The following is a 17512-nucleotide window of genomic DNA, read 5'->3' as shown; positions in this document are numbered from 1 at the left end:
ACTGTAGCCCCATTGATCTGTTAAATTAGATATATTGATATGCAGTACAGTGGTGGACCTGTCTGGATCCGTCTTGCTTTCTTGTTTTTATTCCCAGGCTGACAACTCGAGACAGCGCCACGGCGACGGCTGCCGTGTTCCTGTGTCGCACCACCTCTTCATCAACCTGAAGAGCTTCACTTACAACAGCATCAGCGAGGACGCCGACGTCTTCTTCTTCCTGTACGACACCCGTGAGGCCAAACAGATCAGGTAAGAGAGAGGAGTGTCAGCGCGATGCTTCAGCGTACGCCGCGTATGACCGCAGCGTTCTGTCAAAGACTGACGCTCTGGATTCTTTCACAGTGAGAAGTTCATGGTGAAACTGAACAAAAACGGAGGACCAAAGAATCCAGAGAAGGCGGATCGCCTGTGTGCTCTCTTCACGGTGAGATGTTTCCCTTCAAAGACATGAAAGCAGATGATTTGTGCTTCAGATTTTTGTTTTTAATTTAATTTTTAAAAATTAAATTTGAAATTAAAATTTAGGAGACTAACGCGTCTGATTCCTCTTCAGGACCTAAGCAGTAAAGACTTGAAGAGAGACCTGTATATTGTTGCACACGTCGTAAGAACTGGTAAATAAACCACAAAACATGGACAAAAACATCTGTTTTGAGTGATAAATATTTAAAATTAATCAGCATTTCTTCTTCTTCTCCACATTTCCGTTTCCAGGTCGTATGCTGCTCAACGACTCAAAGAAGGGCCCGCCTCACGTGCAGTACAGACGGCCTTACGGCTGCGCCGTTCTCGCCATGAGTGACGTTTTCCACACCATCACAGACCTCAAAGAGGAGAAGGACTTTGTGCTCAAAGTTTATACGTGAGTTCGAAGCTTCTCCTCCTCCTCGTTTACTTAATTATGCAAACTGCAGCACAAAAAACAATTCCCTGCCATTTTGAAATGATGAAGTCTGGGTTGTTGTTTTTTTAAAATTAGAATTGTGTGCGTTCACTACATCCAGACCTGACAGGGTTTTCCAACATGTTGTGAATCTGGCTGCTTTCTCCTCTTGAACGCCTGCCAGCGAAGGAGGAGTAGAGGAGGCGCCAAGAAGTAAGAGAGAGATGACATTTTAGAAAACCGAGCAAAGTTAAAGGACAAAAAAACCCACCAAGCTCAGCGTTTTCTCGCCTTAACCCAACGGCAAGAACATCTCCTCCGTCCTCCTCAGCGTCCGCTCAGGGTCAGAGGTCATACGGACGCGTTTCTTCACACTTCCTCTCGTATGACTTTGGTTTTTTTTTTCCATGTGTAATTTTTTTTTTTTAAGAAGCGATGAAAGAACGATTTCTAGAAACAGAAAGCTGTCAGTGTTATTGGACGTGTCTGCTGAGGCGAGGAGCGGTGATTCAGCGCCGCTCTGCCTCCAAACTGTCGGCTCCGGTAACGATCCAGTCGCTGCCGTCCCCAGGAGCCCACGGGGGCCTACAGTAATGAAAAAGGCTGGTCTGGAGCTGGCTGTCAGGTTTTCTTAGTGAGCTGTGCGTTTGTGCTAATGTGCTGCTTGATAGCGCCCCCCCCCCCTCACTACCTTGTCTCAAGAGGGAAATCATCTAAGGGACACATGCTGTTCGTTTGGTCCCCATGCGTACGGTCCTGATCCCTCCATCTGGACCCACTAATGGTTCTGATGTTCACCGCACCCCCCCCCCCCCCACATCCAACCATCTCCCTCCCTCTCTCTCTCTCCAGGTGTAACAACGAGAACGAGTGGTACCAGATACATGAGAATATCATCCGCAAGTCCAACACAAAGTATTCAGCTCCCAGCACCAATTATGGTAAATAATACGTTATCACTATAGATCTGTTATGCCCCCCCCCTTCCCCTCCCCAGGGTAGAATTTACATCCTTTGTTCTTCTGGTTTGAACTTAAAGAGAATAAAAAATCCAGCAGATATTTGTTGCTCGCGCTTTTGATCCGGCGTCTCACGGCGGGTGAGCAGGTGGTGGTGGTGGTGGGGGGGTCCAGATCGCTGAAGGGCAAATGCCAGCAGCAGGTCATGTGACCCACCGACATCAGCTGAAGAGACATTTAGAAATCTAGACATCCGTACAGTTCTGGTATGAGAACACCGCATGTGTCAAACTCAAGGCCCCGGGGGCCAAATGTGGCCCTCCATATCATTTTATGTGGCCCGCGAGAGCATGAAGGGTCAGAGTGTCTAAAAATAAATAGGTCAAAAGTGCTTTGACCAAAAACTACACTTCCCACAATGCAATAATTCAGCCTCATTGTAACTCTGACAAAAACGTTTTTTAAAAAAACGTAAATGTCCTAACTTGTGTCTGATGTTATTTTTCTTTATTGATTGATAGTTTGATCCTTGATTGACGGAGTTCTGTGGGTTCAATAATAACAAATTCAAAGGATTTATGTTAGAACAGAGAAACAATCAAACATATTTTTTCTGTGTAACTGCAACTTGAATAAGTAATAAATTCAGTTGTTACATTTATTTTACATTGCATTTAGTTACATTCATAAGTTACATCTGCTGATGTGGCCCCTCGGTGGAAATGAGTTTGACCCCCCCTGCCATTACACAAATTAATAATTCCTCGACGTGCTGAAATATTGCATTTAAAAATTCTCTGACAACCTTGTTGTCATTTCAGCCATATATAATAATAACTTAATATTACTGATGACTATTGTCCACCTTTACCTGTTGTCATGATGTCACCTGGGGGGGGGGGGCACACGTTGTAATGCAGGTATCTTTGTGTCGACGGTATTAAATGATCTTCCCTGAAAGCTTCCTCTCCTCATTCACGTCTGATTTATGACTAATACCGCAAAAAAATGTCACTAGCTGTGTGGACTGCCCATATTCTTCTCTTCCCTTCCTGTGCCTATTTGTTTTCTCCTCCCCCATATTGTGACTAATGTCCTTCAAATACCCCCCCCTCTCACTTTTTTTCCCACCTCCCTTCATCTCCATCCCCGTCACCGTCTTTCCCACAAACACAAACCTCTACATTTGCCTCCCACCCCTCTTTTCACACACTTTTACCCCTCCCCACCCCCCAGGTCTTATAATTTCCCTGCAGCTGCTGCGGGGGGAGCTGGAGCAGATCAGACGGGAGAACCAGGCTGTGTTCAACAGGGCCCTGGCACTGACCCGAAAACTGGGTTTCCCAGATGTCATCCTGCCAGGTGAGGAGGCAAAGAGCAGGGGGGGGGGCTGGGGGCAGTTGGCCACATGTCAAGGAGGAACGAGATGTGGGAGGCTGGGGGGGGGGTTGGTAAATGAATAGAAGAAAACAACAGGCACTATTAAGATGTAGGAGAGAGGAGAGTGGGCCGTGATGACGAGCGAGTAGTCACATACAAGCTGGTCTCACTCCACACGCTATATATGTGTTCAGGGGTTGTGAAAACACACATTTACTAAAATGTAATATTCAAGGAGAATTTTGCAGTTCTTTAATTTGGGATTTCTATTTGATAATATTTAAATTCTCATGCATTTCTATGATTCCACTGTTGATTAGAATAAATTTGTACATCTGAATTAATTTCTTGAGAAGTCTAGATGTAGTATGTAACCCCCTCCAGAGTGACAGAAATAGAAATGAACACAACGATGCACGAGAATCAACGATAATGTAATGGCAATTCAGAAAAGTACACAAAAAGTACACAAATTGACATCATGTATGACGTCCACCGCTGGTGTTTTGGAGGTTCTCACTCAGTCGCTCCTTATTTGTGAGAAATTGAGCAAAAAATATTAAGTCAGGGGACTTCAGGGATAACCTGAGGAGAGAGGGGGGGCATGTTTGCTCGGTATTTCATCAGATACCTCTGCTGTGCTCCTCCTCTCCTCTCCTCTCCTCTCCTCTCCTCTCCTCTCCTCTCCTCTCCTCTCCTCTCCTTTAATTTCCTCTCCTCCCATCAACCCTTGTGACTCATCCATCCCCGAGGAAATAACTTATATATAAATAACCAGGATGTGATTTTATAAATAACTACAGCATCTTGTTCCACTATTGCCACTGATATTTATTCCACTAAACACTGACCTCACTAAATGTGCTGAGGCGGTCATGAGCTGCAGCCAATCAGCAGCCAGCAGGGTCATTCCTGCATGAAACGTGGTTCTCCTCTCCTCCACAGCATCCTCATTTCTGCTGACCGGTCTCCCTTCCTCTGGAGGAGAGGCTGAGATGTTCTAACATATTAGCGTCGAGGCGGAACATGTGTGTGCGTCTTTGGGACGTCTTTGTCGTGTTGTCATGGACGCTGAACCCCAAGCGATAAAGACAGACGCAGCGCTGTACCGCAGCCATAGTAGGCTCGAAGGGGAATCAAAGATAAAGTCTTTCTAAGCCCCCACAAACCCAAACGCTAACAGGACTCATGATGCCAACAGCTCTGTCACTTGGATTCCACTGGAGAGAAAATCCATGGTTTGTTTGGCTCTAAGGGGCCGCCGCTCCTTTGCATCAGAAGGTGGTTTATTGTGCTTTTAATCACATTTTCAAATGGAATGAAGAACCCACAGCAAACCCAGAACAGAACAGGGTACAGTCGTTCCCTGAGATACACGTTTGATTCACTCTGAGTCTGAACTCCTAAGTCAAATAATATTTCTCCATTTAAAGAAAATAAAATAATTTATAAAAATACCACAAACCCCCTAAATTATGAAAAAGGAAACATATTATTATCAACCAATAGACATGCAGACTTTACCTGTGTATAATTAATTATATATAAGTTACATAAACAATGATAAAGAATGAAAGAAAGACAAAAGTCACCAGAACACACGAGCTACGTCTTTACTCCACCAACCAGAACGAGATCCGGACTCACTGATGTCGTATCCATCCGCAAACACGTGGTAAAGAACGAGATCCGGTCGGACTTGATATATCCATCCGTTAACTGGCGGATGGATTTTGCTCGTATGTCGAACAAAAATATGGGCAGAGCGACGACTCGTATCTCAAATAACTCGTATCTTGAGGATCTGCTGTATTACATATCCTTGGGATCTTTTATAGGTCCTCTACATAGTGAAATTATTGTAGGTCTTTTTCAAACAAGGTGTCCGTCAACACCCACATGCTTCCATGCATGACTGTCAGTGGCTGTGATGAATCCACAGGAGTCCAGAGGAGACTGACAGCAGTGAAATGTTCCTTGTAAAACCAGCGGTGGTTGTGACCTCAGCAGTGACCTGTGAGCCCGTTACTGCGTCTGACATGTTGAACAGTTTCTGTCATGTTTTCTCCTGACTTTCTTTTTCTTTGACGTGTTTGTAGACATCGGTTGTGTCTTTTGTGATCGTGGCCACACTGCCTGTGATCAGAAACATCAACTATCTGTGAAATGATCACAGAGTTCTTACAGACAGTTAATGCTATATACAAATTATTCCTTAATACTCTACAAAAATTAGTTATGGATGGATTTTTTTGTAGTTACTACAAAAATTGTTTTTTTTAAATTGGAAAAGTTTCCGAAATCCCAGAAAAAGTGTTTGTATTTTTGCGACATCTTCTAAATATGAAACCTGTTGGTAATGATGGAACATGTAGGTCATCATATTGGATAAACTTCCCTGCTTTATCGGGTCCACGGACACATTCCTGATTTATTCAGGCTCTTTAACTTCTGACTTAAACTTATTTTTTCAAAATTGATTGTTTTATCCAACAAACAGCCTATTTCTCTTTGAATTACATTTTGTCAAACTGTCCTAGGTGACACACGCAATGACCTGTATCTGACCTTGGAGCGGGGGGAGTTTGAGAGGGGAGGCAAGAGCGTCCAGAAGAACATTGAAGTTACCCTCTATGTACTCTACGCCGATGGGGACACACTCAAAGTACGACACTTAAGGCTTATTCTGCTCTCTAATCGTACATGAGTCACGATGAATTTAGCTGCTGTACCATTGAAGTCCAAAAATTAATCTAATACGCAATAATCTGTGGATGTGACCCCAGATAATCTGATGTGCTTGTTGTCCCGTCAGGATTGCATCAGCCTGGGCAGCGGGGAGCCGAACACCAGTGAGTATCGCTCCTTCGTCCTTTACCACAACAACGGCCCCCGCTGGAGCGAGATGGTCAAGCTCCCGATCCCCATCGACCGTTTCCGGGGGTCCCACCTGCGCTTCGAGTTCAGACACTGCTCCAGTGAGTCCAGGGGTCACGGCTGTGAACGACACCACCGTGTGTCGTGATGTGGAGACGCCGCCTGCTAATGCATGATGTCATCACGTGTCTCCTTCCAGCTAAAGACAAAGGAGAGAAGAAACTGTTTGGCTTTGCCTTCACTCCTCTGATGAGAGAAGACGGGACCACGCTGTCAGATGAAAGCCACGAGCTGTACGTCTACAAGGTGTGTTCAGGGTTACACACACTACCGGTGTGTGTTCTGATCCACTGACATCTAGAGATAGAGATGGTTGGCAGAGGTACAGCATATAATCTGATTAACGCCACTAGGGAATATTATGTTAATGCAAAAGGGAACGGTGCAATGACCGGGCTTCTATGTGTTCTTTTAATTTAGGATCTAAATAATATTCTGATCCAGTTGATGGAGAATTTTTACATTTTATACAGTTCATGGAAGATTTTTGTAATGTGATATAATGAATAATACTGCTAAAGATTTGCAATTAAGAACGAATCTTGGGCCCAAACTGTGCCGATTCATTTAGATTTGAAATTTAATCTTCCTTCAGAAGTAACTGAGAGACATCCTTCAGAAAATCAACATGAATGAAATATGATTTTGCCTGAATAACTATCAAATTAATAATCTAATCAAATAACAATACGATTTAAACGATTCTATGGGTAATTTGTCGTGATCGATGAGTCGCGTTAGTTACACTGATGGTTTCAGATGACATAATGGGGAAACTGAGCTGTCGAGCTGGAGACGTGTTCTCTGGGTTCTGTCTAGCATCAATATATTGGAAACCTCCTGTGACTCCAAATTCACCAATGCTCACAGTTTTTATGCCTGTGTTTTTATCTAATATCCTGATCAATGTTATTTATTAGCAGGACAAAATGTATTTTTCTATGGCAGCCAAAGAAAATGCTGCTCTAGCCACCAGCATTAGTTAACAAGGGAATATGAATATTGTGCTGCTTTGCAAAAACGGTATTTTTCTCACGAAATGGTGACGGGACGGGTCTCCAGTGACCCGCTGACCTTCAGCGCTTTAAACCAGCCTGTCCAAATCTGAGTGACTGTCCTCTTTCATCCTGCATTCATCCTCTAGTGTGATGAGAACGCCACCTTCAGTAACCAGGGTCTGTACCTGAGTCTGCCCTGCTGTAAGGAGGACTTCAACAGTTGCCCCAACCTGCCGGCTAATCTGCCCTTCCAGAGAAGCCAAAAAGAAATTTTCTGGGTGTCGACCATCCTCTGCTCCACCAAACTCACACAGAATGGTGATCTAACATATCACAGGCTCCTCCCCCTGTCACATGTTCTGTTCTCTGTCCAGATGAATTCATTCTGATGCTGTTGTGTCCACAGTGGACCTGCTGGCTCTGCTGAACTGGAAGGCCCACCCAGACAGGGTTTTGGACATCCTCGGTCGATTACGTCAGATTAGCGGAGAGGAGATTGTCAAGGTCACCACTCCGATTATTAATCTATCAATGATCTATTGGTAAAATGTATTAACCTTTTGTGCAGCGCTTTTGTCTAGTGGGCGTTCTTGACTAGACGCTATGCAACCTATCATTTAGCATCAAGTGAGATGTTTGTCTATGAAACCAGTCGCATTATTCTGTCAGACTTAAGGAGCGATTTTGTTTCCTTGTTTTTGGATGAATGGGGCTACCCTTTGTTTCTATTTTAGTTTCTAGCAATTCAACTTTTGATGCTTTTGTTGTTGCTGCTCCTTTTTCTCCCTCACAGTTCCTGCGAGACGTCCTGGACACGCTCTTCTGTCTTTTAGATGACAACACCGATAAATATGGACCGCTGGTTTTCCAGTCGCTGGTAGGAAAATGAAAGGAGCACGGCGACCCTCTAGTATACGGTTTATCTCTATTATAAACAGGGAAGTGTGACACTTTTGTGTGTGTGTGTGTGTGTGTGTGTGTGTGTGTGTGTGTGTGTGTGTGTGTGTGTGTGTGTGTGTGTGTGTGTGTGTGTGTGTTTAGGTGTTCATCATTAACCTGCTCAGGGACAGCCGTTTCTACCACTTCAGACCCGTCATGGACTCCTACATCCAGAACCACTTTGCTGGAGCTTTGGCATACAAGTACAAAAACATTAACTAAACCGTCTTTATGTCCATTAAATCTGAAATAATCTGGATTTAGAGACCTACAGCTGCACACTTGATATTGACTGTGGTCATTTGAAACCTGCAGAGAGCTGATTCGTTGTCTGAAGTGGTATATGGACCGCTCGGCTGAGGTGGTCAGACAGGACCACATCCAGGAAGCGATGAGGGTAACGTATCACACACACTTCCTGTCTTGTCTGTCCTGGTGCCTTACAATGTGATTAATTCATGAGACAAGAGGAAAAGGTCAAACAGAAGGAGGATAAGGAGCAATTTGTCGTAAAACCTTAGTAAGTGAGTTTCTGCAGAAACCGATGTGTGCAGAGTAAAACCTTTCCTCATGGTCTTTGAATTTCCTCTTCACGATCAGTTATTTTCTTTCAAGCATTGATTTTCTCTGGAATCATCAACTCCAAATGCATTTAGAGGTCAGTCTTTATTCGTTGTCGAGGAACTGACCCATAGCTCGGCTGACTTTATGTCTCCGTCTGCATCCGCTCAGGCCCTGGAGTACCTGTTCAAGTTCATCGTCCAGTCCCGCATCCTTTACTCCAGAGCCACCTGTGGGATGGAGGAGGAGCAGTTCAGAGCCAGCATCCAGGAGCTCTTCCAGTCCATCCGCTTCGTTCTGAGTCTGGACAGCCGCAGCTCCGAGAACCTGGTCTTCACCCAGGTCAGATCCTCACCTTTTGACATTTGTATTGTCCGGATGCTCAGCATGCCCTATTATTTATTCATGTATACGTTTTCTTTTTTTTATTCATACTTTATCATGACTCACTGATTTATTTTTCTTGATTTATTCATTCTTACTTTTATTTTTGCCACTTTATTCTCTGTGTTCTGTTGACTGAAGCTTTAATCTGCCCCCCCGCCCCCCCTCTACTGTTTGCCCCATCCTTGCCTAACTCTTGGACAGTTTAGGGGTGTGATCAGCTGCATGCCTGTCTGTGGTCATGTTCTGGGGCTGTCCTCCATCCCAGTAAGTCACAGTGCCCCCTTGTGTCCGTTCCATGATGCAGCAGCCGCAGCATCCTCCAGCTTCCTCAAGCAGGATGATGCTTAATAACTGGTTAAAGTACAGATTGAGACTAAATACATTTAGAATACAAATTGGAGGCTTTATTTGTTGTTGATTAAAAGAAGCAGCACTATTTGTTTTTATGAGGTGTAGCTTTATTGAAACATTCCGTACTGACGACACAATTTCCCTTTCTGTGCCGTTGTTACGTTTCCCTCCCCAGGCGGCTCTGTTGAACAGTTTCCCTGACATCTTTGATGAGCTGCTGCAGATGTTCACTGTTCAGGAAGTGGCTGAATATGTCAGGGGCACCCTAGGGAGCATGCCCAGTACTGTGGATATCGGCCAGTCTATGGATGTGGTCAAACTGCAGTCCATTGCTCGTACAGTCGAGAGTCGCCTCTTCTTCTTCCCTGGTGAGTCGATGTAAACATTTATTCTGTGTCCCCCAAACAGATTAAAATAATCATACATGATGTCTAAATGTCCTTTTCCTCCTCCTTGATTTATCTCTTCTTTGCTTCTACCCACAGAGTCTCGTAGTATTCTGCTGCCGGTGGTTCTGCATCACATCCACCTGCATCTGCGCCAGCAGAGGGAGCTGCTCATATGTTCTGGGATTCTGAGCAGCATCTTCTCCATAATTAAGACGAGTTCCATGGTACGGTGTTGTGTCATGTGCAAACTTTATGACTGGAAATCCCAAGTCATTACACAGAAAGTTCAAATAAGTTTGCAAATGCAATTTAAGTTGCTTTGGAAGTGTCTCAATTCCTGCATGTGGCTGTGGCTCGTTCTTGTTGTGTTTCTGGTTTGACTCAGTGTTTCCATTCTTCCTCTGACTCTCTCTTATTTCCAGGAGTCCTCAGTTCAGGAGGAGGTGGAGATGATGGTTGAGAGCCTTCTGGATGTGCTGCTGCAGACTCTCCTGTCCATCATGAGCAAATCTCACTCAGTGGAGACGTCCAGAGGACAACGCTGTCCCCAGTGTACCGCAGAGATAACGGTCAGCGTCGTCGTGTGATGAATCAGACGATCGACGAGGATTGTGTGTGCTCACGTCTGTGTTTTCTGTCATGCAGGGGGAGTATGTATCCTGCCTTCTCTCTCTGCTCCAGCAGATGACCGAGATCCACTTCCACCACCTGCTGAACAACTTCCACAGTAAAGAGGAGCTGAAGGTGAGAGCTTTGAGTCACGGAGCTGCAGCATTTCTTAACTGCATAGCTTAACTCTCTTGATATATTCCTTGCCAGGAGTTCCTGCTGAAGATCTTCTGCGTGTTTCGCAATCTGATGAAACTGACTATTTTTCCCCGGGACTGGAGCGTCATGAGACTTCTAACCAGTCAGTAAGTCTACATTTTCATTTCTGTCAGGCAGTCTCGCGTCCCCAGAGGTGGTAAGAGAATACAGCCGACCCTCTTAGATCAGACTCTCTTCAGATTATCCCGCTCTGAAGGTGACGCTTGTGCTGCAAATTTCTTCATCTATTTTTGGCAGCCACCTCATTTGGTAAACTGACGGTGTAACGTTTGCTCTCTGCAGCATCATCGTCGTGACAACGCAGCTCATGTCTCCGGCGCTCCACAAGAACTTCTCAGAGGCAGATTTTGATTTCAAGGTAGAATTTGATTTTAAAGCCACAAAATGTGATGCATTTCCAATAACTGAGTGTTTCATGTGTGTTTAAATTAATTTTGTGGTATGTTTTAGGTGTGGAACTCCTTTTTCAGCCTCAGCGTTCTGTACATCAACCAGCCCAGTCTGCAGCTGGAGGCACTGGGACCAGCGAAGAGAAAGAAAGTTCTTGACAAGTAAGAGACCAGTGTGCATTTTTTGTGTGCATTCATTCATTTTTGTAGAATAGAATAGAATAGAATAGAATAGAATAGAATAGAATAGAATAGAATAGAATAGAATAGAATAGAATAGAATAGAATAGAATAGAAAGCCTTTATTGTCACTTTACATAGCATAATGAGATTTTGGTCAACTCCTCGCAGTGTAATAATTAAAGAACAGTAAAGAATAAAATACATATACAAGTATATGCAATCGTAACGCTTTCAATTATTCACAAAGTGTATACATTGGACCACTTTTCTGTTTTCGTGGGTCACGGGGGTTGCTGGAGCCGATCCCAGCGGATTAACGTGCAAAATTTTTCCTCGTAGGTACGGAGATATGAGGGTAATGATGGCTTATGAGCTCTACAGCATGTGGCAAAAATTGGGTACGTCATTCAGACATAATTCTGCATCACAGTCGAATGCCTTCATTTGGATTTGCATGAAGTTAATGAGTTTGCTTCAATCCAAACGAATGTAATCAGGAGACAACAAGCCTCACTTCATTCCGGGAATGATGGGCCCTTTCCTCGGCGTCACCCTGGTGCCTCAGTCCGAGATTCGAAACATTATGATCCCGATTTTCCACGACATGATGGACTGGGAGCAGCGGAAAAACGGCAACTTCAAACAGGTGATGATGACTTCATTTTTTTTTTTTTTAATCTTCGGATTGTTTGTGTGGCAAAAAATTGAGATGGACAGCTTTTTTGTCACATAACATACCCACATCCTTTGGCTTAATGTGTTTGTATACGTGTGTGTGTGTGTGTGTGTGTGTGTAGGTGGAAGCAGAGCTGATGGACAAGTTGGACAGCATGGTGTCAGATGGGAAAGGCGATGATAATCACAGAGAGCTCTTCAGCCTTTTGTAAGCATCCAACCTGTGTTTAGTAAAAATAATCAGAATGACGGTGTTCTTATATTGAATGTACTTCTCCTAATCTGTGTCGAAACGCTTTCAGGACTCAGCTGTTTGGTCCTTATCCAAGGTGAGGTGAAATCCATGCCTTTACATATATATTCAGAACTATTTCCTTCCTGTGCTCGTCAAAAAAACACTACATTTTGAATTTTGTGTGCAGCCTGTTGGAGAAGATCGAGCAGGAGACCTGGAGAGAGACGGGGATCTCCTTCATCACGTCAGTCACCAGGCTTGTTGAGCGATTGCTGGATTACAGGTACAACCGGGGATTTAGTAGCATATTAGATTATCCTGAAAAGGTAGAGGAGCCATAATAAACAGCACCTCTTTATGTTTAGGGACTGTATGAAAGGAGATGAGATGGAGACAAAGAAAATGGGCGGCTCGGTCAACCTCATGGTGAGACGCTCCAGACATTTTATTTCGTATTCTTTTAGGATTTTTTTTTTTTTACACATTTATTCATTCATTTCAACAAGAATCAAGCATTTTCTTTTCGTTGTAATGCGCCTACAGAACTTCTATAAATCAGAGGTGAACAAGGAGGACATGTACATCCGTTACATCCACAAGCTGTGTGACCTGCATCTCCAGGCAGAGGATTTCACAGGTAACAGGAAGTAGTTTGTGTGGATGGAACACGGATGACAGAGGAGGCTTTGTTGATCAGGCCCTGGGTAATAGATGTAAATCATGTTTGTTCATTTTATATCAGAAAAAGGCTAAATTGGTCATGCACTATTTAAGCAATTGTGTAAATGGATTAGGTGGCATGTTTATATGAATATATCTTGTATGATTTAATTCACTTATTCATCACTATAAAACAAATAAAGGGTTGTAAATGATAACCAAACAGATATTAGTGTTTACCTAGAAAGTCTTACTAGTTTTCAAAGATATGAAGAAGAGAGATGTTTTTCCTTTATTTAAGTCTACAATTATAGTAATTATCAATAAATCTGCTAATTATTATTTAAAATGTGCGAGACAACAGTAATCAAGGAGTCTTTTTCATGCCCAAGATGATATAATCAAAACACTGAGATATTTAGAGTCTCGTATCTAGTATTAAATTCTCTTATTTTAGAATGCGTTTCTGCCAATGAATGAATTGATTATTTATTTAACATCACATTCAATCATTTCCTGTAAGAAGGAACCCCAGCAACACCAAATAGTTACCTTTTGACTATTTTATGTCTCCATATTTGAGTTTATATAACATTAAATTTCCTTTTTGGCCGACTTAATAAACAGTCTTCTGCTCTGTATTCACAGTAAATCATTTATGTAGCAATTAAAGAAATATAACAATAAATATAAAAGTAAATCATCAATTTATAAATGAAGAATAACACCAATAACAGTAATTACAGTATATTTTCCTCCCATGCATGGCTGTCTGGCTATGGGCTTGAATATTTTCAGCATTTCCAGAATGATGATTTTCATTTGGGTGAGAAAAAGCTCCCGTTGGTGCAGAGCAGCTGATCTGGTGTCAGCTGTTCAGGTGCACTCTGCACCTCTGGTGACCGATATATCCAAACACACTCACCCCGCTCGGGGCTCTGACTGTGCTTTGCGTCATCTGCCATCTGCTCACAAAAAACTGCAACCAAAATGTTGGAGGAGAATTGGAGTTCAACACTGTGGGAGACATCAGTTGTACAGTTGTGCCAGAGAGTAGATCATCGCGATGACACGCTGCTGTTCTGATGACCCTGTGACCCCTACCCCCCCCCCTTGATAACAGAGGCGGCGTTCACCCTGCTGCTGTACTGGGAGCTGCTGCAGTGGGAGGACCGGCCCTTGAGGGATTTCCTGCATTACCCCTGTCAGAGCGAGTGGCAGCGCAAAGAGAACTTGAGTCGTAAAATCCTCCACTACTTCAACAAGGGCAAGGCAAGTCTATCATATAAATACTTAGATGTACCACAGCCTCGGCCCACGTCGCTATAATACGCAGCAAGGGTCAGATGTAGGCGCAAATGGGATTTGCTTCCTGAATCACTCTTTCCCCGGTTGGTATTCAGCCACAAAATTCAATTAGCCCGCTGATCTCTGTGCTCTGGAGAGGACGGCGCCCTCTGGACTCCGAAAGAGCTGAGAACGAGATAAATGTGGCCCCCCTTCATAAAGTAATTTTTATTTTATAGTATAGCTGGTACTGTCGCTAATGTTAAACTTTATCCAAGAAAAAAAAAGAAATTTAAATGTGACTAAAAAAGCACCTCATGTAATACTCATGACGGCAATAGATTGCACAAATGCTTTTATTTTGAAAATTATTGTATATAAAATGATTATATATGTACTTTATGGAATAATAATAATAATAATAATAATAATAATAATAATAATAATAGTAAGAAAGATACATTTGGAGCACATACTGTACCTTACATCACATGTGTCAAACCCAAGGCCCGGGGGCCAAATGAGGCCCACCACAGGATTTTATGTGGCCCACGAGAGCATAAAACGTGAGTGTCTGAAAATAGGTCAAAAGCTTTGACCAAAAACCACATTTCCCACAATGCATTAATTACGCCTATTTAAACTGTGACAAAAAACAGAGCTGATGTCCTAAATCGTGTTTGATGTTTATTTTTCTTTATTCATTGATAGTTTGATCCTTGATTGATGGATTTATGTGGACTTAATGACCTGACAAATTAAAAGGATTCATGTTAGAACAGAGAAACAAGTAAACAAGTTTTTTTTTGTGCAACTGCAATGTTTGTAACTTGAATAAGAAATAAATTCAGAGTTATTTCTTTTACATGACATTGAGTTACATTTAGTTACATCTGACCCTTTGAGGACAACCATTATGCTGATGTAGCCCTCAGTGAAAATGAGTTTGACACCCCTGCCTTACATTAAATAGAAGGCTCAAGGTCTGGTCTTCCAGTCTCATAAAGCCACTTAATTGACTTTATTGTCTTTATTTATTGACTTTATCTCGTTTCTATTTGACGATGTAGTGCTGGGAATACGGGATCTCTCTCTGCCGGGAGCTGGCTTTCCAGTACGAGACTTTATATGATTACCAGAGCCTGAGCTGGATACGGGTGAGTTCAGCCGTTCATATTTCCTGTTGCTGCTTTTAGTATTGACGAAAAAACACGATAGCCTCAAACACAGTGTCCTCAGGAGTCATCAGGAAATTTTCAGACTCTGTGATGTTTTCTATCGTGATTCATTCATTATATTTTGCGCATTTATCATCCTTTGGCAGAAAATGGAGGCGGCGTACTACGACAACATCATCGAACAGCAAAGGATCGAACCAGAATTCTTCCGAATGGGTTTCTACGGCAGGAAGTTTCCCTTCTTCTTGAGGGTAAGACTCGCTCGTGTCTCGTCTCGTACCGTCTGCCCTGACGCAGTCGCGATTCTGCTGACGCAGACAGCTACATGTCTCCTTCACGCTCCACTGGGAGGCAAAGTCAGCCAGCATCGCTCGTGTAAGACGAGACGCCAGGATGGGAAGTCGACATGGAAAATGAGCCCAAATAAATGCAGCCAGGAAATAGAGCTGAATGCACTCCCAGCAGTCAAGTTGTTTCATAATTAACACAAATTAAAGGTTGAAGAAATTTTTTTGTAGGTATGGATCCAGATTCTGGATTTCCTTTTCCCTTTGATCAACACTCTGTGAGGTTTTAAAAAAAAATTCTAATATCGTAAAAACAGCATCAATCAACACAATATTTCTCTGGCGTGGACGGCTGAGTGGGGAGGTGCAGAGAACACTCCCACTGATGAACCTACTGATTATTATGACCTAAATCTGCAGCTCTCCTCCCTGACGGAGATTTCAATTGCATTGTGGGATTGTTTGGCTGCATCCTTTACATTTTGGCTCGCTGCTCACATAGTTTTTGGGGCGCATCAGACAGCTGGAGCCATAAAGATCTAAAAAACCCTCAACACACAACCTGCCAGCCAGCGCCAGACAGCAGGACAAAGCTGCTGGACATGGAGCAGCATTTAGCAGCTATTTCCCTCAAGAGATTAAAAAAAGGAATAAAAATGTAGATTGAATAAACCACCACTTCTCCTTCTAGGTTGCGTTTGGTTAGAGTCACTTGTAACCATGTTATTATCGGTTTTAACTGACCCATCTGTTGTCGCCCCCGCCCCACAGAACAAGGAGTTTGTCTGTCGCGGTTATGATTACGAACGACTCGAGGACTTCCAGCAAAGGATGCTGGGAGAATTTCCACAAGCCATTGCCATGCAGCATCCCAACCAACCAGATGACACCATCCTACAGAGTGACGCGCAGTGTATCCTACGAGCTTTATGGGATAATTCTATTGCATCAAGACTGAATATATTAGTTTAGATTATCTACATTTTATAAATTATTTGACAGTTTTTGACAGATTATTTTTGTTTAACCAATGCGAGTTAAGAGACTGTTACACATCAAATAAGAGCCGGGTTGAGGTTTCCAGTCAAACGGTGACAGCGAACATTCTCTGTAGGCATTTTCTTTGAGTACCCCTCCTACTCTTCCTCCCCGGTGAATACACACGTCTGTTTTTCTGTCATTCCTTGACACTTGGCTTCCAGACTTGCAGATCTACGCTGTGACTCCAGTGTCAGACATCTCTGATGTGCCTCAGCTTGAACGCGTGCCTGAGAGGATCAAGAGCTTCTACCGCATCAACAATGTCAGCCGCTTCCACTACGACAGGCCGTTCCACAAAGGGCACAAGGACCGCGAGAACGAGTTCAGGGTGAGAGAAGCAGTGGCGCCAATCCCTGTGGTCTGTTTCTGTTTGTACAGTACAGGAAGACTGGATTCAGATGTAAACGCTCCTTAGAAATATCAATTTCATGTATGTATTTACATCTCTCTCTCTCTCTCTCTCTCTCTCTCATATATATATATATATATATAGTAGTAGCTTAAGATACAAGTTTAATCTGTGTCGTGCCTGAGCTCATAACTCAGTTTCCCCATTTAAAATAATGAAATCATTTTTAATCCATTCCAGCCTTGTAAAATCAATCCCCAAGCTCCCTAAATTATATTAAAAAAATATTTTTAGCAATCAAGTCATGCAGACTTTACCTGTGTATAATTAATTATACTGTGTGTAAGATACGTAAACAACGATAAAGTATGTGTTAGGATTTTCTATTGGAAAAATACTAAATACTAAATAAATTAGTATTTTTCCAGGATACTAAATAAATAATAAAAATAAATGAAATGGGACTAATTAAATAATAAAATAAATAATAACTAAATAAATAAAATAAATGAAATAGGACCCCAAAAAGCAGAATCAAAAAAGTTATAGAAATCAAGAATTTCAACGGTCAGGCTGAAAACACAAAGGTAACATCAAGAACTGAAGGCAGTGG

General features: G+C 42.8%; 1 protein-coding gene across 1 annotated transcript in view; it reads left to right on the top strand.

Annotated features, from left to right (window-relative positions):
* The window catches only part of LOC137608772 (dedicator of cytokinesis protein 3-like), a 40830-nt gene that overhangs the window by 16278 nt on the left and 7040 nt on the right, over positions 1-17512 (top strand). The window contains exons 9-42 of the mRNA XM_068335348.1: positions 98-252; positions 346-427; positions 557-617; positions 718-865; positions 1739-1827; positions 3082-3207; positions 5766-5890; positions 6041-6203; positions 6302-6408; positions 7307-7478; positions 7567-7664; positions 7954-8037; positions 8202-8302; positions 8415-8496; positions 8832-9002; positions 9574-9766; positions 9884-10011; positions 10210-10356; positions 10433-10531; positions 10607-10701; positions 10898-10973; positions 11066-11166; positions 11527-11585; positions 11685-11833; positions 11985-12070; positions 12165-12191; positions 12285-12380; positions 12463-12523; positions 12641-12734; positions 13881-14029; positions 15115-15201; positions 15369-15473; positions 16281-16422; positions 16712-16878. Coding sequence (XP_068191449.1) covers positions 98-252; positions 346-427; positions 557-617; positions 718-865; positions 1739-1827; positions 3082-3207; positions 5766-5890; positions 6041-6203; positions 6302-6408; positions 7307-7478; positions 7567-7664; positions 7954-8037; positions 8202-8302; positions 8415-8496; positions 8832-9002; positions 9574-9766; positions 9884-10011; positions 10210-10356; positions 10433-10531; positions 10607-10701; positions 10898-10973; positions 11066-11166; positions 11527-11585; positions 11685-11833; positions 11985-12070; positions 12165-12191; positions 12285-12380; positions 12463-12523; positions 12641-12734; positions 13881-14029; positions 15115-15201; positions 15369-15473; positions 16281-16422; positions 16712-16878 — 3825 coding nt within the window. The remainder of the gene's footprint in view (positions 1-97; positions 253-345; positions 428-556; positions 618-717; positions 866-1738; positions 1828-3081; positions 3208-5765; positions 5891-6040; positions 6204-6301; positions 6409-7306; positions 7479-7566; positions 7665-7953; positions 8038-8201; positions 8303-8414; positions 8497-8831; positions 9003-9573; positions 9767-9883; positions 10012-10209; positions 10357-10432; positions 10532-10606; positions 10702-10897; positions 10974-11065; positions 11167-11526; positions 11586-11684; positions 11834-11984; positions 12071-12164; positions 12192-12284; positions 12381-12462; positions 12524-12640; positions 12735-13880; positions 14030-15114; positions 15202-15368; positions 15474-16280; positions 16423-16711; positions 16879-17512) is intronic.

This window comes from Antennarius striatus, chromosome 2 (assembly GCF_040054535.1).
Source record: "Antennarius striatus isolate MH-2024 chromosome 2, ASM4005453v1, whole genome shotgun sequence".
Lineage (NCBI taxonomy): Eukaryota > Metazoa > Chordata > Actinopteri > Lophiiformes > Antennariidae > Antennarius > Antennarius striatus.
This window is presented reverse-complemented; position numbering and strand designations above follow the sequence as displayed.